Raw genomic sequence first — 19,194 nt, 5'->3', positions numbered from 1 at the left:
CATCAATGCCGAAATCCAGCATCACCTGAACTCTGTGAGTGCAGCTTTATCCAGATTTAAATGCAGAGTGCTTGAGGACTGGAAGATTTGTAGGGAAACCAAAATGCTTGTTTACAAAGCTATTGTACTACCAACTTTACTGTACACTTCTGAAACATGGATCACTTATAAATGCCATCTCCAACTCCTTGAAAGATTCCATCAATTTGAAAAATTGTACACATCACTTGGGAAGACAGGCGAACTAATGTCAGTGTACTGGAAGAAACAAAGATTACCAGTGTCAAAGCAATGATTCTTCAACATCAACTTTGTTGGACTGGTCATGTTGTTTGGAAGATTGTCATCTTCCAAAGCATCTACTCTATTCCCAAATCAAGAATGGAAAGTGAAATACTGGTAGACAGCAAAAGAGGTTTAAAGGCTCTCAAGGCAAATCTTAAAAAAATGTAGTATAAGCACTGATAACTAGGAAACACTGGCCTGTGAGTGCTCCAACTGGAGAACAGCTTTTACCAAAGGTGTCATGGGCTTTGAAGAAGCACAAACTCAGAGCGGAAAGGAGAAATGAGCTAAGAGGAAGGCACGTTTGACAAACCCTCATCGAGATCAACTCCCACCCGGAAACTTATGTCCCCACTGTGGAAGGACATGTGGATCCAGAATTGGCCTCCACAGTCATTTAAGGGCTCACTGTTAAGACTGTGTGTTCATGGAAGACAATCTTACTCGGCTTTGAGTGATCGCCAAAGAAAGAAGAAGAAGAAAGCATAAGTGTGCTAGAGTATAGCAAGGAGGTACACTGGGCTTGACCTGTGGCCCACTTGCCAAATACCTTAGCCACTACTAAACTAGAAGAATCCAAATACAGGAACACCTCACCTGATCGCCTTTTTCTCCTGCGCTGCCCGGCAGTCCTCGTTCTCCTCTTGGACCCTGATGTACAGAGAGCACAAAGGTGAGGGGGACACACTCTTTTCAAGGAGCTCCCTGCAACAAACCTATTGCTGACCTAGTTCTTGCTGGGATGGCTAAACCTGTGTCTGGGTTGTACCTCTTCAGCAGAGGCAGATTTAGGGCAGCATGATCGGTTCTGGTCAACGCAGGGCATTGTAACTATGACACGATGCAGTGGTTCCCAATTAGCTAAGCACTGAGGACTCCTTGTTTTTTTAAACCCAATTCTTACTTTTGAAAATATTGTTATCTCTATGGAAGCTTTTGTTCTGTGAATGGTGTCACTGACCCCCCCCCCCCGGACCACCAACTGGGAACAACTGATGTAGTAAATAGATCAAAAGGTGAAAGGTTGGGGAGGGGGCGAAATTTGGTCTTTCACAAGGTGCCACTGAAATTTAATTAGCAACAATTCTTTCTAATGTGGTCCAATTTGACCGTTTGCTGGCAAAAGTCCAGGCTCACTGTATGTGGCACCAGGTGCCCACCGATAAAGGTTTGATTGGCTATTTCAGAGCATACATACAACTCAGCTGTGAGCTTACCGCTGGTCCAGGGGGCCCTGCAGGACCATCCAAGCCTGGAGGACCCTAAAGAAACAAAGGGAAGACAGAGGAGACATTTATACTGTAACAATCCAGGGAATGAGGCCATGTTGGGGAAGATATTTGTCAAGTTCAAGAAGGATGTAAGAGTAGGTACCAAAGCAAGCCTCATTGGTGAGCATGTCAGAGCGCAGTGCCCCAACTGAAAAGGCTCACCCTCCAGTCATTATCCACCTCAAGGAAGGGCCTCTGAGGATCATGCAGGCATGTTCAGGCAGGAGAAGACAGGCGCTTACCGATTCTCCTTTCTCTCCAGATGACCCCACGTATCCTCGTTCTCCTTTAGCACCCTGGTAGTAGGTTAGGTAGGTAAGGAGAAAGGAAAAGACTTGTCATCACATGATACTGGATTAATTGAGCAGGGCAGTCAACTTTTCCAGTGATTTTTCCCTCCCCCCCCATTACGTTCAGAACTTTAAACCTTACATTTTGAATTTTCAAATTCTGAATTAAAACAAAACAAACATGGGAATTTTTACTATGGAGAACATTAAATATTAACTTGACAAGTTTGATAATTTACACCTTAAATCTTTAAAAATCCAAGAGGGTCCTCAGCAGGGTATGCTGTAAAATTATTCAAAAGCAAAAAGAATATATAAGTGAATTTTGGATAGCAAAAACTGACTAAATACAATGTGCTTGAGCCTGTTTTGCCTGAGGCATTTCAGCTCTCCTGCAGACTCCTGCTTTGTGACGTGTGGGCCTGGCTGACCTGTTATATCTGTTTTTTCCTGCACCACCAAAATAGATTTTGTGTGGCGGCACACCTGAGGCCCTCCCCACCCAGCAAGGGAGCCAAACCTTTCCCATCCTCCCTCCACCTTTTCTCTGCCTGCCTTATTTGCCATTCCATCCTTCCCTTTGCATGCCATACTTACAGGTAGTCCAGGAGGACCCATTGAGCCAGGATATCCAGGCTGACCTGGGGGACCCTGTGGAAAAGGATGTTGGAAAAGCATCAACACACAATAGTCTTGTGGTCTCAGACAACCATCACTGTGCCAGACAAACTGCTTCCATGCAGTTTGTCTGGCACAGTGATCCTGATCATTGTTGTCGTGTTGCAAACTCCATTCCAAAAAGCCTGGCTGAATGTTAAAAAGTCAGAAATGAATGCATCCTCTAATCTTCATTAATAATTGTAAGTTACCCAAAAGATGGTTGTTATTAAAAATTATTACTGAAGAAGGTAAAATGCTGGTCTTGGGTAAATGTCAAGAAAATCTCTCCATATCTAGACAATCTATCTAGAGGGCATCACCTTAGATAACAGATTTTTGGTTCCATTCATTGAGAGAAAATAGTCATCAAAATATTGGATTGCCCATCATACACACTAAAAATGTCTTTGGTTGTCTTAGTAACTCACTTTCCTGCTGAAACCACCTGCTACTATTTGCTTCAGCCACTCAGATCCCATGATCACACAAAGAGGATCTCAACTAGGGTTAACAGCATCTATCCCTCTAAGACATCTAGTTGAAAGGTGCTCTAGACCTTCACCAGATGTTTTGGACTACTACGGCCATGCTGACTGGGGCTGATGGGACTTGTAGTCAAAAAAATGTGAAGGGCACTAGGTTGTTGAGGGAGGGCTAGTCTAGATCGACAAGCCCCTTGCATGTTTTGTAGCTCTTCTGGAGTTTAGAAGCAGGATCCATTACTCACCGATTCTCCCTTGGATCCAGGGGGGCCAGGTGATCCACGTTCACCCTGGAGACCCTTTGGGAAGAAATACAAAAAAGGGGTGTTTCACATTTTCTGTCCCCTTTTCATTTAATTGCATTTGGTGTGGGTGGGTGGGAGGGTGCTCTAAGCCATATAGCAGGGTGGGGGTGAATGGAGAATGGATTGCAGAAATGAGAGCCCGGTGACACAAGTATTGAGTGGCCTTGAGGCAATCAGATACCACCTTCATCTGGCTACTGTTGCTTGGAAAGCTGTACCTCTTGTTAAGATTTTTTGGCATTCAGTTCTCCACAGGTGACTCTTCTTTTAAGGAATTGGACCAATAAGATATTATTGATAATGCATTGAACAAAGTTTTGGAACGGCAGTGCTTATAACAGTATTTCTTCCCACATCTGAAGATGCTGGTCTAGAAAAGGGCCAGTCAGGGAGAAACCTTGCTGCATGATCTGTGTGTTATCTGTATGACAGAATTTTCATACACAAACATGAACACACACACACCTACCTTCAAGTCCAAGTGACGGAGCTTACCTTGATACTCTTTCAAAGGGAAAGTACTATGTACATCCCCAACCCTTCCCACAAAAAAATTCTTCCAGAATGATATCATGACAAAAGAGTCAACTGATTGGATTTCTTTGTGCTCTGCAAAAGGCATCTTGGACAATTTGGTGAATGTGCACAGTAGCGTGTGTTGCACAGTAAAACAGCTGGAGAAGCTTTAATAACATAAACATGCAAAAAGAGCCTGCTGGGACGGGCTAATGGTCCATCAGGTCCAGCATTCTGTTTGCATGGTAGCCAACCAGATGCCTGTGAGAAACCGGCAAGCTAAATGTGAGTGCAATAGCATCCTCCCCACCTGCAATTCCCAGCAACAGTTTGGTTGACATGTCACATTTCCAGCATTGCCATTTTTAGGATTCTAGAGAAATCAGTATCTTCATCTTATCCCATTGTTCTTTTGTGCTTTCTAAAACTACGTCTGCAAGAGCTACAAAAATCTGCTCAAATCCAATCCCAGTCTCCAACCATGGTATCATCCAGTAGGTTCAGGAGGAGGACACAATCCAGCCCAAGTTGTTTTGACTAAATTCCATTGGGGTAAAAACGAAATCTATCTTAGTTTGCAACCCTATGCTTTAGTCCTGAATCTCAATGAACTCAGTGAGGTTACTTCTGTGTAAGCAAGCATGGGATCAGGTTGATATTTGTGTGATGAATTAAATCCCAGTGGATACTGATTAACTTTTGTTGAATTGTGCCCAAAAATTGAACAGTGTGGGGGGGGGATTGTTCCCCCATTCCTTATGAGAGTCTTGCCAGAATTCTTACAAGTAGTTGCTTGCAGGAAATTTGCCTTCTATTTTTTGTGGTGCTCTCATTCTAAATATTTTGGATATCTAACGTCATTCAGATAATCTTCTTTAACAGCTGCACCCCCCCCAAAGAAAAAAAAGTGGGTGAAGAAAACCAGGCCCCCACCTTGTCCCTCCACTATGTAACTATCTAAGTCTTCCTTCTGCTGTGCTCCCTCCACCACTAGCAGTGGGCAACCATCACCACACATGATGCCCAAGACACAGGAGGAAGCATTCTCTCAAAGCAACCAAGGAAGTGAACTGTAAGACAGGATGAAAGGTGGGCCCATTTTTGCAGCCCCAGCATAAGAAGTAGCCCAACACAGAAAGCCTGCGCACAAAAAAAGAGGAAAACCCCAAATGGCACAGGAGATCATTTATTAGGAAATTCATTTTGAGCCTATGGAAATAACTCCAGTCAGTGGATGTGTTCTAGGGCACTTCTAGACTGTTTCTGCTTTGAGGAGGGATTCGACCACACACTAGCAAATTCAGGTTTTGCAATCTAAGTAAATTTGGAGCTCTTGTGCAACAAACCTGCTTCCCTCAAAGGCCAGACTTTTTGCAATAAGGAAAGTGATAGGAAAATGCATGAGAAAACATGGGCACCTCCTGACTACGACTGTGGGATGGAGGGGTTACTATTTCCCTTATAAGCCACTGGGGAGAAAAGGGTTTCAGCCAGAGTCCATCCTATTCCATTTAAGATCTGGAGAGACTGAAGGTGAACGGAGTAAACCTGGGCTTCACTTCTGAACAGAAATCCCAAGACACAGGCAGAATTCTGCACAGATTGCAACTCATTCATCCATCCTTGCTAGCAACTTTCAGTGGAATATTTAGCAAATGGAGTATCATTTTCAGTTTACAGAATTGTCAGGAGTAGCAGCTGGCTGTACATACAACTCATCAGCTCATTTATCTGGTCAATGGGAGTCACTCCAGCAGTTACCTTTTATTCAGAAGGCACTGTGTCACAAGCAGCCCTTAACTGGGTGTTGTATCTAACTGACAGAACTACACAACATGGAATATGAGAATGACTTCTCTATTCATTGTCATGTGACCCACAAGAGTGGGGAGGCTCCCCTGGTGCTGCTAACAATGTGGGGTTAGTTCGGGTTACATGGCGGTGCTGGGCAGTGATGGTTTTCACTGGACACATTGTTGACACCAGCACAGGGCCACGCCGCATAGCAATTAATCACACAGACTGTGGGAGTTACAGTGCCATTAGTGGGATGAGGTGCTGAGGGATGAGATTAAGGAATTAACAATGGTGATGGTGGTGGTCAGGTGAGGGTGGAATGAGGATTTCAAGAACCAGAAACACAATTTGCATACACGACACAGAAGGAAGGCGGTTTCATTTTGGAGTGGAATCATAGAATCTTACGAGTTGGAAGGGACCCAAGAGTCATCTAGCCCAACCACCTGTGATGCAGGAATCTCAGCAAAAGCATCCATGACAGATGGCCATCCAACCTCTGCCTAAAAACCTCCAAGGAAGGAGAGTCCACAACCTCCTGAGGGAGACCATTCCACTGTTGAACAGCTCTTACTGTCAGGAAGTTTTTGCGTATGTTCAGTTGGAATCTCCTCTCTTGTTCCTTGACATTTTCCCAGCGTTTATCCGCCATGGGTTCACAGTCAAGTGGAACCACTTCATCTGAAGGGATTCAACTCACAATGAGCAGCCAACAATTGTTGGACAAGCTATGCACTGAGAGAAAAGTTAACTGTGGGAATACATTCTATGCGTAATCTTTGTGGGCAGAAATGTGACTAGATCTGTCAAGGTTTCTCAGCATTTGGCAGAGGTGAAGATGTCCCTTCACAGCCAGGACTCTGGAAGGTTTTAGAGTATGCTTGTATGGGGCTGAGGGAACACCACAGAATGACCCTGATTAACCAGTTTGGGGGCTAGGATGAATCCCAGATTAAATGATTCCCATGTTGCCAAAAGGTTGGAGAGCCTTCCAGTCCTGCTGATCCACATCTACAGAAGATGGGCCTTTATCAGGCAACTTGACTATATGGGGGCGGGGGTTAGATCATGTGACCAAGTGTGCATGGGAGGTTGGCTGTGCTATTAGATACAGAGCCTGGAATAGGAGGGAGGAGGAGGAGGGGTGAGAAGCCAAACAAGCGGCGGCGACAAAGGACTGCACAGAGCACGTGCTATACTGGGTTCTTACAGGTAATCCAGGTGCGCCAGGCGTTCCAGGAAAACCTGGGGGGCCCTATGGGAAGAAACAGTGAAATCATACCTTGGCAATCACATTGGCTAGGCTAGGGAAGGTGGGTGAAGATAGAGGAAACTGAAAGCAGAGATTTGGCTTGAATGGACAGGGCTTTCCTGACACAAGCAGGACTTAATTTCTCCCAACGCAGCACCAGTGTGATGGACTCACCTTTCCAAATGAATCCATCGCCGTATTCCCCAAAAGCAAGGCTACCTTGGAGTACAGAGACCTGCCTATCCCTTCCTTCTCCCCAGTGCAATTTGAGCCCTTTTGGTCGGAACTTGTATTAAACACAATGAGCAGCTGCTCACAGCCTGGATGTAAAAGACCAAATATACACCATGGACCAGGCACAAAAGAGGAAGGTTATATTTAAATGCATTTTCTCTCCCTGGCTCTTTGGACAGCTTTCAGCTTGTGGTGAAACGGATGCTGCAAGGGTCAAAGGCTTGAGGGAGAAAACAAAAGCATTTGCATTGTGATTTTAAATTGTTGCAAATTGTGAATGGTGCACAGGCACCAGAAGGGCAGCTAAAGATCTTTTTTGCAAATGGAAACAAAAAAGCAGAAGCTGATGTACTCACAATTGGTCCAGGAGGTCCTCTTGGGCCTGCTGGGCCCTGCACAGAAGGAGAAGCAAAGAGAAAATTATAATTCCTAAACTCAAGATATTGTGGCAGCATTGTGGCTCCTTGATGTCATAATAATAATAATAATAATAATAATAATAATAATAATAATAATAATAATAATTTATTTATACCCCACCCATCTGGCTGGGTTTCCCTAGCCACTCTGGGTGGCTTACAGCATATCTAAAAACATAATTAAAACATCAACAATCGGGTGACATTACCTGTTCCCCCCTCTCTCCAGGTAATCCAGGGATTCCAGGATGGCCGGGACCTCCAGCACAATCTTGGTCATTGCTACTATCGCCCTGGAAGGGAAGACAAGATGCATTGAGTCAATCCCAACCTTTCTATGCAGTTAAAGGATGCCAGCAGTTTCCAAACAAAGAATGGCATCTACTGGAGGAGGACTTCCAGCAGCTTTCAGTTTACAAGCTAATGTGATCTTGCAATTGCCAGAAGGATAGCCATGCTGGTCTGTTGAAGGAAGAACAACAAAATGTTACGTGGCACTTTAAGAGCTAACAAATTTATTATGAATAAATAGCTTTTGAAGACCACATTCCATCCATTGCACTAAGTGTAAGCCTGAACTGGCAAGCATATATACATGCAAATATGAATGAGTGAAAAATCACAGGAATGAGTTCAGAGGGAAATAAAGTGCAAGTAACAAAGGATGCAATTACCTGAAAACATAATAGTTACATTGTCCAGTTAAGAAGGCAGTGGTCCCACCTTGTTAATCAGTCACTGTAACTATTTTGCTTTCAGATAATTGTCGCTCTTTGTTGTTCTTGCATTTCATTTCCCTCTGAATTCACTCCTACACATTCCTTCCCCTGTCATGTGATATATATATTTACCAGTTCAGGATTGTGGCTCAATCCCATGGTCCATGAAACCTTGTGCCATAATTAAATTTGATATTCTTTAAGGTGCCACAAGACCTTTTGCTGTTTGCAGTTCTGGTAGTTGTGATTCCACTGGTAAAAATTTCCTGATGTGCTCTTTGTCCTCTTCCAGATTTTTTTAAATAGACAAACAGAAAAAAATATATTTAAGACATAGGTCATGAGAATGAGCTCTCTGTTTATGCTAGTTGCTTCAGTCCAATAGTCCTGGATTTTCAAACAACCCCACCACCAATGAACATCTATTTGGACTTATTTCAAGAAAACAGCTTCTAGAGAGAAATCTCAGTAAACTGAGCAATGATGACCATGCAGTAAAATTGGTCATTGCCAGACCTAAGATTGCATAATTTACAGTTCAATCCTAGGCATGTTCACCCAGAAGTAAGTTCCACTGAGTTCAATGGGACTTATTCCAGGCTAAGTGCATATAGGGTTGCAGCCTCAAGGAGGAGCCAACTCAGACTTTCAGATCCATTTCCCTTTGGAAATTCAAGACCCAACTTGAATGCCAGAATTCACATCAGAACAGATCAGTGAACTGGCACTGGGCTAGGGAACTTACATTTTCCAGAACCCACAGTCCCATAGAAGATTAAATCAGTGTAGCAGCTGTTTTGGGCTGCCTATTTGCATGCACTGTTGACTACAGACAAAATACTTCTATATTTAGACTCATTCTAAAGTGGGTAATATATCATTGCATCTCCACCATTTTTTAAAAAAGACAAATAAAGTTGTAAAGGTCCTTGATTCTGAACAGGATCACAGAACAGAGCCATGGTGATTTCTTATTTTCCCCAAAACCCAGTTAAAACTGCCCAATACCCAGTTAAAATACCCAATACCCAGTTAAAACTGCCCAACTGCACTGTTCCAAGCTGCATTTGCTATTTGACAGCCCCTCCCCTTGGTGCCCAGAGAAGAGACAATCTATCTGGTTTGGTTTGCTTGCTTAGATTTTTAGTGGTTAGATACTTTTTACTGATTCCACCCATCCCTTAATTATTTGTATACTATTCAGATACAATAATACTGCCTTAGATTCTGCTTGTTAACTGGATGAGTTTCCTTCATTGGCCTGGTTTTCTCCTCCACAGAGCCATTTCCCGTTCCTGGGGAAATGACATTGCGGGCTGGGAGCCAGCCCTACTCACGCACATGGAGTGGAATAGCCCCTGCGCCATTGGGGGGGTCCTCAGCCGTGTTATCCCTGGCCGACCGATCCGGACAGTCTGAGGGCTTGGCACGGGCTATTTAAACTGCCTGCGGCCAAGGACTCGCCCCCTTTTCAAGGGTATTCCGTTAAAGGGACTCGAGGGGCGTGGTCTCTGTCCAAAACCCCAGACCGGGGGGGGGGTAGGGCCATGGCACGACCCCTAGCGGTGACCCTGGGGGAGTTCCTAGTTGATGTGCATCAACAGGACTCCCCCTACTGGTGGTTAACCCTTCTAAGACTTCCTGCGGATGGGTAGGAGTCAGATATAGTCGTGTGGTTTCCAATGCCTAAGCCAATAGCACTCACATTCTGTAACCAATAAAGTTGTGGCCTTTTTCACCCATTAACCCAAAATACTGTTTCATGTGTCTTTATTCCAACATCCCGGGAGGGTCTGGGACCTTGCTACGCAATTATTTTTGCTACTGCGCCACACTGAACTACCCAAACCTGGGCTTGTGGTTAAGCTCTCTTCATAGGTTTATTCTTAGCTACAGCTCATGGTCTGTCCAGGCCATGACTTAGCAGCAAAACAACCATGGAGGGCAATGGTAGCTGCAATCTCCTCCTCAGAGGAACCTGCATCCTTGCACATTTATGCCAAGCCATGGTTCTGCCATGGTATTTCACCCGTGGAAGGCACAACAACTGACTTTCTGGAATTATCGTCAGATTTTAGCTCACCATAATAATCTACTCAAGCTACCTTTGGAGATCAAGGAATGATGTGAAATACACATATCTTCAGAATCCCCTAAGCTTCCCCTAAGCTTTGCTGAACCTGAAGTCTCAGCAACTTGAGTTGAAGAGTGAAGTGTCTTGGATCAAGGATAGTATAGGGCAAAAGGGTCTCAAATTGTATCAGTATAGACTGGCATTTTGCTGCAGGCATATATATACCTGTACAGCACTGCTAGTGAGAACATGATGATCAAGAGGACACAGAGCTTGGTCCCCCTCACTTGGCTGATGATGAACCCTTAGTGCAAATAGCATGTGCTGATGAGGACACTTCTTGCATACCACTGGGTGGAAGAAAGGTACTATTGATTAGTTAACTCATAGCATATTTTAGGCTTTTATCTTTTCCATGATTCCCTCTCCATAGATACTCACCCGAGCCTCTTCTGCTCTGGGGTAAAGAGCAAAGCACTGAAAGCAGAAGAGATGCAGAAATTTAATTTCTTATCCAGAGTTTGTAGTATGACTTACCATTACAGCTCAGCACTTGCCAGAAACACGTGAGCAGCCATATTTTCAACGGATGCCAATGAAGCAGTGGGTGACCTGATTAGTGCACCCCAGAACCCCTTGCAATATTTCAGTGGGTGCTAAGGCATCAGTCTTTGACTATGAGTGGCATTTGATAGGTGTAATCCAAGAAAACCCAGCTATTGGAGCTGCTTATGTCAGTTCTTATGTCAGTGAGAGCTGGACCATAAAGAAGGCTGATCGCCGAAGAATTGATGCTTTTGAATTATGGTGCTGGAGGAGACTCTTGAGAGTCCCATGGACTGCAAGAAGATCAAATCCATCCATTCTTAAGGAAATCAGCCCTGAGTGCTCACTGGAAGGACAGATCGTGAAGCTGAGGCTCCAATACTTTGGCCACCTCATGAGAAGAGAAGACTCCCTGGAAAAGACCCTGATGTTGTGAAAGATGGAAGGCACAAGGAGAAGGGGACGGCAGAGGACGAGATGGTTGGACAGTGTTCTTGAAGCTACAAACATGAGTCTGACCAAACTGCGGGAGGCAGTGGAAGACAGGAGTGTCTGGCGTGCTCTGGTCCATGGGGTCACGAAGAGTCGGACACGACTGAACGACTAAACAACATGTCAGTTCTGGGTCATGCCTGGAAAGGTGCTGGCAAGTAAGGCAAAATATGTATGATTGCCCTACTCCTGGTCATGCCCAATGTCCTTGTGTTGGGCCTATCACTTCCATAGGGACCCCTACAGGTGGAGCCCAACATGTCAACCTGAATCCCATGACTGATGCAGTGAGCTCTATCTGTGTAGCTCTCATGCAAACAGGAAGTCCAAAGCATAGGTGGGGGGGGGATGTGAGGGGCCACCTGACCACACAGTCACAACCCCCTTCTGTATATAAAAATGGGACTCTACATAGGACTATATGTTGGTATGTTGACCAAAGGCATTTCTGTAATTTGTTGAGATTGAACAAGACAGCACCAGAAAGCATTTCCCTCTGCAAGCATATTTTGGGGTTCTCCTGCACTCTTTGCCAACACTTACTGGTTTATTATGGGAATGAGGGAAGGATTTCATTACATTGAGGGGGAAAAGTCACTTTCTCATATTTGAGCTCTCCGACAGTAAAAAACCCCAAACAAACCACCCTGAATTTATCACATTTAACATGTATCACCTCCCAAAATGTTAAGAATTGCCAGTAGACAGAAAAAAGGAAGAAACTCTAGTGGTTAGATAATGGAAAAATAAAGTCTGGGCAGTGATCAATATAATTATTGGGAAAGAAATAACAGAAGTGGAAACTTTGGATGGACAGATCTTGTAATGATTTGTTGTGAAAGATTTGGCAGAATTATTTTGACGGTGAACCATATTACACATTTGTATATTACATTCTGAGATGAATGTTTGTATTGGATATATGTGCGTTTCATGCCTTCAGAATTGTTTTATAATCAATAAACATAATGATTTTTTTTAAAAAAAATCTGGCTCTCAAATGTTCATGTGTCCTGAGTTTTTAGCATTTCCCATCACTTACTAAAATGCACAAATGTGTCACATCATCTTGGCAGAATGGGCTGTTATAGACTCATGCTATTGCAAGGTCACTGATTTCACAGTCTGATTTACAGTGCTCTTCAAGCCTAGCTACAGGAATCTGAATGTGACCAAAGCCTGACTGGCTACTCACCCGTGCACAATTATCTATGCCAGGGGCCCCCGGCATGCCTTGGTCACCCTTTTCGCCTTTGGTTGCGCCGGGGACTTGGGAAGCTTGTATGTTAGCACAGTCTCCACAAATGTTCTGGCAAGGGAAGAAGAAAAAGAGGATGAGAAGCAGAATATTCCTGCACTGCCTGCTGCCTTTCCAACATTAATTGTCAACATTTGTATTAAATGATGTACTATTTGTATTGTGAATGATGCACAAGTAACGAGGAGTGGAGGAATCCTGCCAGCTCTGGTGAGAAGGATACTGGCAGGACAGTCTGTGTCATTTCTGCACTGGGGTTTGTTGCAGAAGCACTTTCACTGACTAGCATCTCAGTAAGATGGAGCATCTGCAAATGTGGCAACGCCTTCCTAATAATTGCCTTGTTTTCCCTGTTGCTCTGTGCGCTCAGCACAATTCTGTTGGAGTTTGTCACCATTTGCTGTGGCAAGTGATTCTGGTATTTTCCATTATTATTGTTGTTGCCATTGCAGCTCCTGTTGTTATTGTTATTATGCCACCCTTCCTTGGAAAAGTTGCCCAGGGTGGCACTCAAAATAAAATAAAGACATAAAATAAAAAATATAAAAAATACAATAAATAATTAAAACATCAAAAAATATTGTATCACAGTCTCTAGGATCACCTGAAGAATGCCCCACAGACCATGGCTTACTGAATCACTGCTGTAGTCCAGCCCTCCATCCAACCACAGAAACGCCTTGGGCAGGTGATTTTCTAACCTTTTCTTGAGAGGACAGCTTTTGCTGCCGTCTCACATTCTGTTGCTCACACCAGAGCAAAAGCCAGCCAGAGGTCCTTTTTGCCTTACCTTGAGGACAGCCATGCTCTCAGCAGCCAGTGGTCCCTGCAATGGGGAGATGGAAAGGAGGAGAGGAAAAAAATTGCATTGATAAAACAGAGCCATCTTCCTTTTCTTTTTTATCGGAGCCATGAGCTTCTAGGGAATCGTGCCAAAAGCAGCATAAACACCTAACAGATTCCCTCCAGCAGCCTCCTGGTTGCTGCTTTTGATAAAAACATAGCTTCTAGTTTGCACCTCTTCTGCACTTCTCCTTGGTGGGGTGATGGAGGAGGCTTGGGGAAGAGCTGAGCAAAAGGGGGTAGCACTAAGCACAGGCCTGAGCGAGGGCAGGAAAAGGCGGACACTGCAGTCCTGTACCTACCAAGTCTCCCACCGGCCCAGGCAGTCCCGGCAAGCCATTGTGTCCTGGGATGCCCTAAAGGCAAGGAGAAACTTTGAATATTTTGAGTGCTTCCCAGCTGTTGCCTCCTGAAGTGATCTTTGCTATCTCAAAGGGCTTCTGCTGCAAGACGTTGGCACCTCAAAAGCACCAGAACTTGGGACCGACAATACCTGCCTTCCACGCCTTTCAGCGAGCACCAGAACATCCCTCACTGTGTCTTTCCAACTCCTTTACCTATTCCTCAAGCCCTGACTGGCTCCTACACTGGCCTCTCCATTGGTTGGCAGCCTCCTATGTACCTTCTTCATCAGGGTAACAACCAATCATTGACAGTCTGCTGGTGACTGTCGCCACCAAGTCAGGACTTCCCTATTCCTCTCTCTGACCTGAGAGATCTAGTGATGTGATGAACCCTGTTTCTTCCCTTTGAGCTCCCCTAAGCCCCCAGCATGGCTCTTCATCCACACTAGGGATGGAAAAACCTGTCAATTTCAGTTCTCTTAGTTCCTGGTTTTTCCAGTCTTAGGGCTCATCCCCACTTCCACAATCCCATACCTAGAAAGCATGGGTGCGAGCAGTTTTCCACTTCTTCCACTCCTTTCCCAGGGAAAACCTGCTCTTTAGCACTCATTCAGAGCAAATGTCAATTCATGAAAAACCTGATTGATGTTTGCTCTGATTCAGTGCTAGAGAGTAGACTTTCCTGGGGGTGGGGGAGCAGTGGGACAAGCAAAAGTCTGGACGAGCCTTTAAATTCAGTTTTCCACATTTCTGTAGCAATTTCCTTTAAAAAATGCTAATGAATTTTTTTTAGCATTTCATTTCAAATTTCTCCTAATAAACACACTTTTGCATGCTGTTTTGGTTCTCATATTATTTTGGAAAATGCAAATTTGATAGACCCACTTTTAAATGTGAACTGAATCAAATTTCTCCCCCATGGCAAAGCAAAAACACATAAGGCCTTCTTCAATCATGTAATAAGAAGAAGCCTGTATGTACAATGTATGGAGGAGATACGGAGATATTCTGGAAAGAAAAACACCCTTGTGGGTATCACTGACAGAAGCAGTGGCAGTCAAGAAGACGAATCTCAGAGATAAATGGGGAACCCATAGAAATCTGGTGAGCATCCAAGAAGATGAAATCTGGTGAGCATCCAAGAAGATGAAACAAGACTTAAAGAAAGATAAGATAAAGATAAGGGCTGGGGGTGTGGAGGCTTAGGAGAAGTATCATGGGTGGGTGTGATTTTCTGCAACTTAGGTCAGGACTCATAATGCTTGCATGGTATTCTCCCCACCTCTAGAAGGCACACCTTTTGCTCTTGCAGCCAGCAGTTGTGTAGAGGGGATGGGGAGGCATGGCTAAGATTTAGATGCCCTTTAGAATGAAAAGGTCTATAAGACGGGAATACATCAGTTGCACATGTTCCATGTGGAATGTTGCCACAGTTCTCTGTTCTGTGACCAACCAATGTGTCTTAAGTCAAAACAAGCCTCTGCCATCATGTTTAGTTGGGGTGGAGGAACTAGGCACATCACCCCACACTGATGTCTGTGTTCTGGGAGGGGAGGAAAGGAAATGTTGTGAACTGGTTCTCCATCCAAGTGGTACCAAGGGCTCCCCTTTGCCAGGGCAACATATAGAACAAACAGGTATAGTGTTGCTTTTGGAGAGCAATTTCTGCCTCCTGCTCTTGATCAACCAACACAGGGATGGCCCAGCAAGAAAAGGGTCATGGCATTGGGACTCTTGCCGGACTTCTCCACCTTCCCAAAGCTTTTTAGCATTCCGTGTCATTTCCATGAGGGTGCGATGAGAACTGCTGAGGGCAATACACTGGCTCACAGCCACAACACAACTCATTTGCTTAGCACAACACACAGCACCAGGACTGGGTCCCCATCTAAGCAGAGCTGCTGCTCTTCCTGTGCACTGCACAACCAAGGAAGTCAGGGGGAGTGGGAGTGAATTCTGGGCTTGGAAGCCCTGTCTCTTCCAGGTTAACTGAGTCCACTAATGCTGTGCCTTATCCACTCCCCACCACCACAAAGAATACAGGAGCTGGCACTGACAATGCATACCTGTTCTTGTCTGCAAGATGCTGGGGTATATGGCTCTCCTACCACTTACCTGCCTCCCAGGAGCTCCTGGTGGGCCTGGAGGGCCTGGAACACCTGGTGGTCCCTGTGAACACCACAAAGAAAGAGAGAGGAAGATGTTAAGAGAGCAACGGGGCGGGCGATGGGGAGAAAGGAGCCAAGGTCGCTACGCACAGAGGAGCAAGCATGCACATACACACACCCACACACCTGAGGGCCCGGCTGAGGCTGCCAGGAAGTCCCGATCCACAGTCCTGGGGCACCCTGCGGGTCCAAAAGGGGAGAGCGTTTAGCAAAGGCCAAGCAGGACATGGGCGTTCCAGCCTCCGGAGCAGCAAAGGCGTTGAGCGGAGAATGGGGGAGCACAGGTGGCTTGAACCATCATCCAGCCTGGCAGCGAATCCCCAAGGCCTTGGGGGCAGCAGCAGCATGTAGTGACGCTTACCGGAAGACCAATGTTGCTTGAGTCCACGCGAGGGCCGGGCTGGCAGCTGCACTCACCAGAATCTCCCTGAGAAGATAAAGGTGAGGAGGGTAAGGAGGGAGAGACACTTGGGGACCAAGGAGTGGGAGCACAGGGATCCTTTCCTACTGGAGAAGGCTACTGTGCTAATGGAATTTGTAGAGTTGGAAGGGACCACAAGCGTCATCTAGTCCAACCCCCTGCAATGCAGGGATATTTTGCCCAATGTAGGGCTCAAACCCACAACCCTGCAAGTAAGAATCCCATGCTCTACTGGCTGAGCTATCCCAGCTCATGTATGGCTTGTGGGCTTCCCAGAGGCATCTGCTTGGCCACTGTGGAAGAAGAATAGATAAGCCTTTGGTTTCAACCAGCAGGACTCCTCTTATGTTCTTAGGGGCTCTGGAATGGGACACTTAATCAAGAGTCATGGGTTGTTATCCCCAGAGTAACACTTCTGGTCCATATGAACAAGGAGTAGCAGAATGGCAGGGTGTTTCTGGCTCCTCCTTATATTACTCAAAGGTGCAACGTGCTTCTCCCAGCCAGTGCATTACATCCCCAGAAAGATAAGAACTGGGAGAATTGTGTGCAGCACATGACAAAACAGCAGGTGTTTGTTGTATAAGATGCTGACAGTGTGGAAAGACACCAAAAGGAACTTAAGAGTTGCAAAATTTGGGATGGAGAAGGAGGCTGACCCACCTTCTCTCCTCTGGCTCCCTTTTCACCCTAGAGAAAAAGAAAGGAAGAGAAAGAAGAGTCAAATATTTGGAGAAGTGTGCTGCTGGCAATAGCACACATGCACACACATGTGCAGAGTGATTACATGGTCCCATTTGCTTCTCAGATGTGCAAAGAAGCACACCTGCAAGCTCCTTTGATCAGCTCTCTTTGGCCTGCTTCTTTCACTCCACTCATGCCTTCTGACGTCCCACTGTCTGGAACCTCTGAGCTCTGAGCTAACTAATCCCTTGCCCACCTTTAAAAAACTCCTCTGTTGCTCAGAAATCATGTGGACTTACCTTACATTACAAGAGGGATGTAAACAGTGGCCCCTGGGCCAGAACTAGCTCCTGAAGCCTTTTCAACTGGGCTGCCAGCTACCTACCTGTTTTGTGTGGCAGTGGCTTCAAGTAAAAACAAACAAGCAAATTCCTCTGTGTTCCCTACAGCTCTTCCTAGGAATCTTCTGAAGCACTTGGTGATCATTGCCAGGACCATCTGAAATGGTAAGAGAAGCTGGCTCCATCAGGACCCACCTCCTCAAGATGCCTGGAGTGCCAGTTCCTAAAGGCTTTCCTCACCTGGGGTACCTTGAAGTAGCAGTTCCCAAAGTCTTTCCTTGCATCTCACCTTTCCCACTAAGAAAAGTGAGGGAAGCCAGTTCCACCAGGAACTACTACCTTAAGGTGCCTGGCATGCCTTGAAGCTGTGACTCCCAAAGGAGCAATTCTCCTCTCTCTTTTTTTGCTGCTTAGCATTTTCCAATCAGCTTGAGGGGCAGAGAGAGAATCACCGGGAAGGGAGGTTTAAACCTCCCCTCCCAGCAGTCTGCCCCACCAGTGCCCAGCTGATTGGGAAACAGCTTTGTAGTGGTGAAGAGGGGGCTATAGGTGGGTGTACACGTGCATTTGAATGGTGCCAGGCTTTGAGACTGGAAGTATCTCAGGTCCAAACTCTGCTGTGGAATCTTTCTCAGGCAGTGGTGTAGGAGTGGAGAAGGAATAAGGGAAGCTGCCTTATACAAAGTCAGAAGTCCATTTTGCTCAGTACCGTCTGCACTGACTGGTAGTGGCTCTCTGAGGTTTCAGGCAAGGAGTCTCTCCCAGCCGCACCTGGATATGCCATGGGGAATTGAAATTTGGACATTCTTCATGCAAGGCAGATGCTCTACCACTGAACTATATACTCCCCGCCCCCAGCATCTGTGGCATGGCCCACCCTTACCTTCCACCCGACAAGATAACAGCATTGCTGCACTGATAAACAAGCTGAGTGACATGCTGAATTCAATCGGAACGACTCGAGAACACCAAGGACCACGGAACAGATCTTTGAGGGCTGCGCACAGTGGCTCCTATTGAATAATTGAAGGTCTTCCCTCAAAAGAAGCGCGCATAATTAATAACCCCCTTTATCTCTCTTGCTAACATTGGGAGTTATTAAAGAAGAGTACGCACCCCAAATCCAATTTATTTTTCAGCGCCATATGTTGGCCTTTGAGGCACCGCTCGTCGTTAGAACAGCGCTGAGCATTTGCACTGCAGATTTCAAAACCGCCACGGTGTGAACAATCATCTCTGCTTTGCAAACGAAAAAGCATGTTCTGTGCTGCATGCTTCGCTCTTTGACCCTCAGCCGCTTCAGTCATCTTTAGTCAGTCTTATTTTGGGGTGGAAATGAAGTGTTTACACGAAACATCCACACATTAGTCATGCCAAAGCTGGATCCAAAGCCTCAAAATTCAGGCTTTCAACACTTTCGTTTCAGAGCCTGCTTCAAAAGAGAGTGGGGTCAGGCAAGTGCTGTGGCCTCAAGGTGGGCAAAGGGCCAGCAGGACTCAGGGGCATCACTCTGGTAATTTTTCACAGAGCATCCAAGAAGGTGAGAAGCAGCATGAGCGAATTTTTAGTTGCTCAAGCCCCTCTTCAATATTAAAGAGGGCACTGAGGGCTCACCCACACATTTCTGCTTGTCCCAATGCTTTTCCCTGGGAAAACCTGCTGTTTGCTACTGAATCAGAGCAAATGTCAATCAGTTTTTGCTGTGGATTGTTACAATTCAGCAGCAAACATAGGCTTTTCCTGGGGAAAGTGGTGAGACAAATGAAAAACTGCTCAGACCTGTCCCTAGAAAC

General features: G+C 45.5%; 1 protein-coding gene and 2 long non-coding RNA genes across 11 annotated transcripts in view; 2 read left to right on the top strand and 1 right to left on the bottom strand.

Moving 5' to 3' along the window:
• LOC310767876 overlaps positions 1-9,983 on the top strand; it is a 35,555-nt gene extending 25,572 nt beyond the window's left edge. The window contains exon 3 of the long non-coding RNA XR_014551078.1: positions 7,741-9,983. This is a non-coding gene — a long non-coding RNA (uncharacterized lncRNA). The remainder of the gene's footprint in view (positions 1-7,740) is intronic.
• Positions 1-19,194, bottom strand: part of COL16A1 (collagen type XVI alpha 1 chain) — a 122,378-nt gene that overhangs the window by 21,666 nt on the left and 81,518 nt on the right. For 2 of the 9 annotated variants that reach the window (XM_083625125.1, XM_083625132.1), the window contains exons 39-54: positions 17,040-17,066; positions 16,317-16,382; positions 16,082-16,135; positions 15,903-15,956; positions 13,746-13,799; positions 13,391-13,426; positions 12,538-12,651; positions 10,746-10,781; positions 7,721-7,804; positions 7,449-7,484; positions 6,817-6,861; positions 3,234-3,287; positions 2,444-2,497; positions 1,799-1,852; positions 1,503-1,547; positions 883-936 (exon numbers count right to left, since the gene is read on the bottom strand). In XM_083625125.1, the coding sequence (XP_083481251.1) occupies positions 883-936; positions 1,503-1,547; positions 1,799-1,852; positions 2,444-2,497; positions 3,234-3,287; positions 6,817-6,861; positions 7,449-7,484; positions 7,721-7,804; positions 10,746-10,781; positions 12,538-12,651; positions 13,391-13,426; positions 13,746-13,799; positions 15,903-15,956; positions 16,082-16,135; positions 16,317-16,382; positions 17,040-17,066 (867 nt within the window). The remainder of the gene's footprint in view (positions 1-882; positions 937-1,502; positions 1,548-1,798; positions 1,853-2,443; positions 2,498-3,233; positions 3,288-6,816; positions 6,862-7,448; positions 7,485-7,720; positions 7,805-10,745; positions 10,782-12,537; positions 12,652-13,390; positions 13,427-13,745; positions 13,800-15,902; positions 15,957-16,081; positions 16,136-16,316; positions 16,383-17,039; positions 17,067-19,194) is intronic. The other 7 variants (XM_083625127.1, XM_083625133.1, XM_083625126.1 and 4 more) reach the window with 6 other exon arrangements.
• On the top strand, positions 16,270-18,528 carry LOC310767885. Its single transcript, XR_014551092.1, has 3 exons — positions 16,270-16,396; positions 17,510-17,566; positions 18,260-18,528. It is a non-coding gene; the product is annotated as an uncharacterized lncRNA (long non-coding RNA).

This window comes from Podarcis filfolensis (genome assembly GCF_964270895.1).
Source record: "Podarcis filfolensis genome assembly, chromosome: 8".
NCBI lineage: Eukaryota > Metazoa > Chordata > Lepidosauria > Squamata > Lacertidae > Podarcis > Podarcis filfolensis.
Note: the sequence above shows the minus strand (reverse complement) of the source record. Positions and strands in the feature narration are given on the sequence as shown.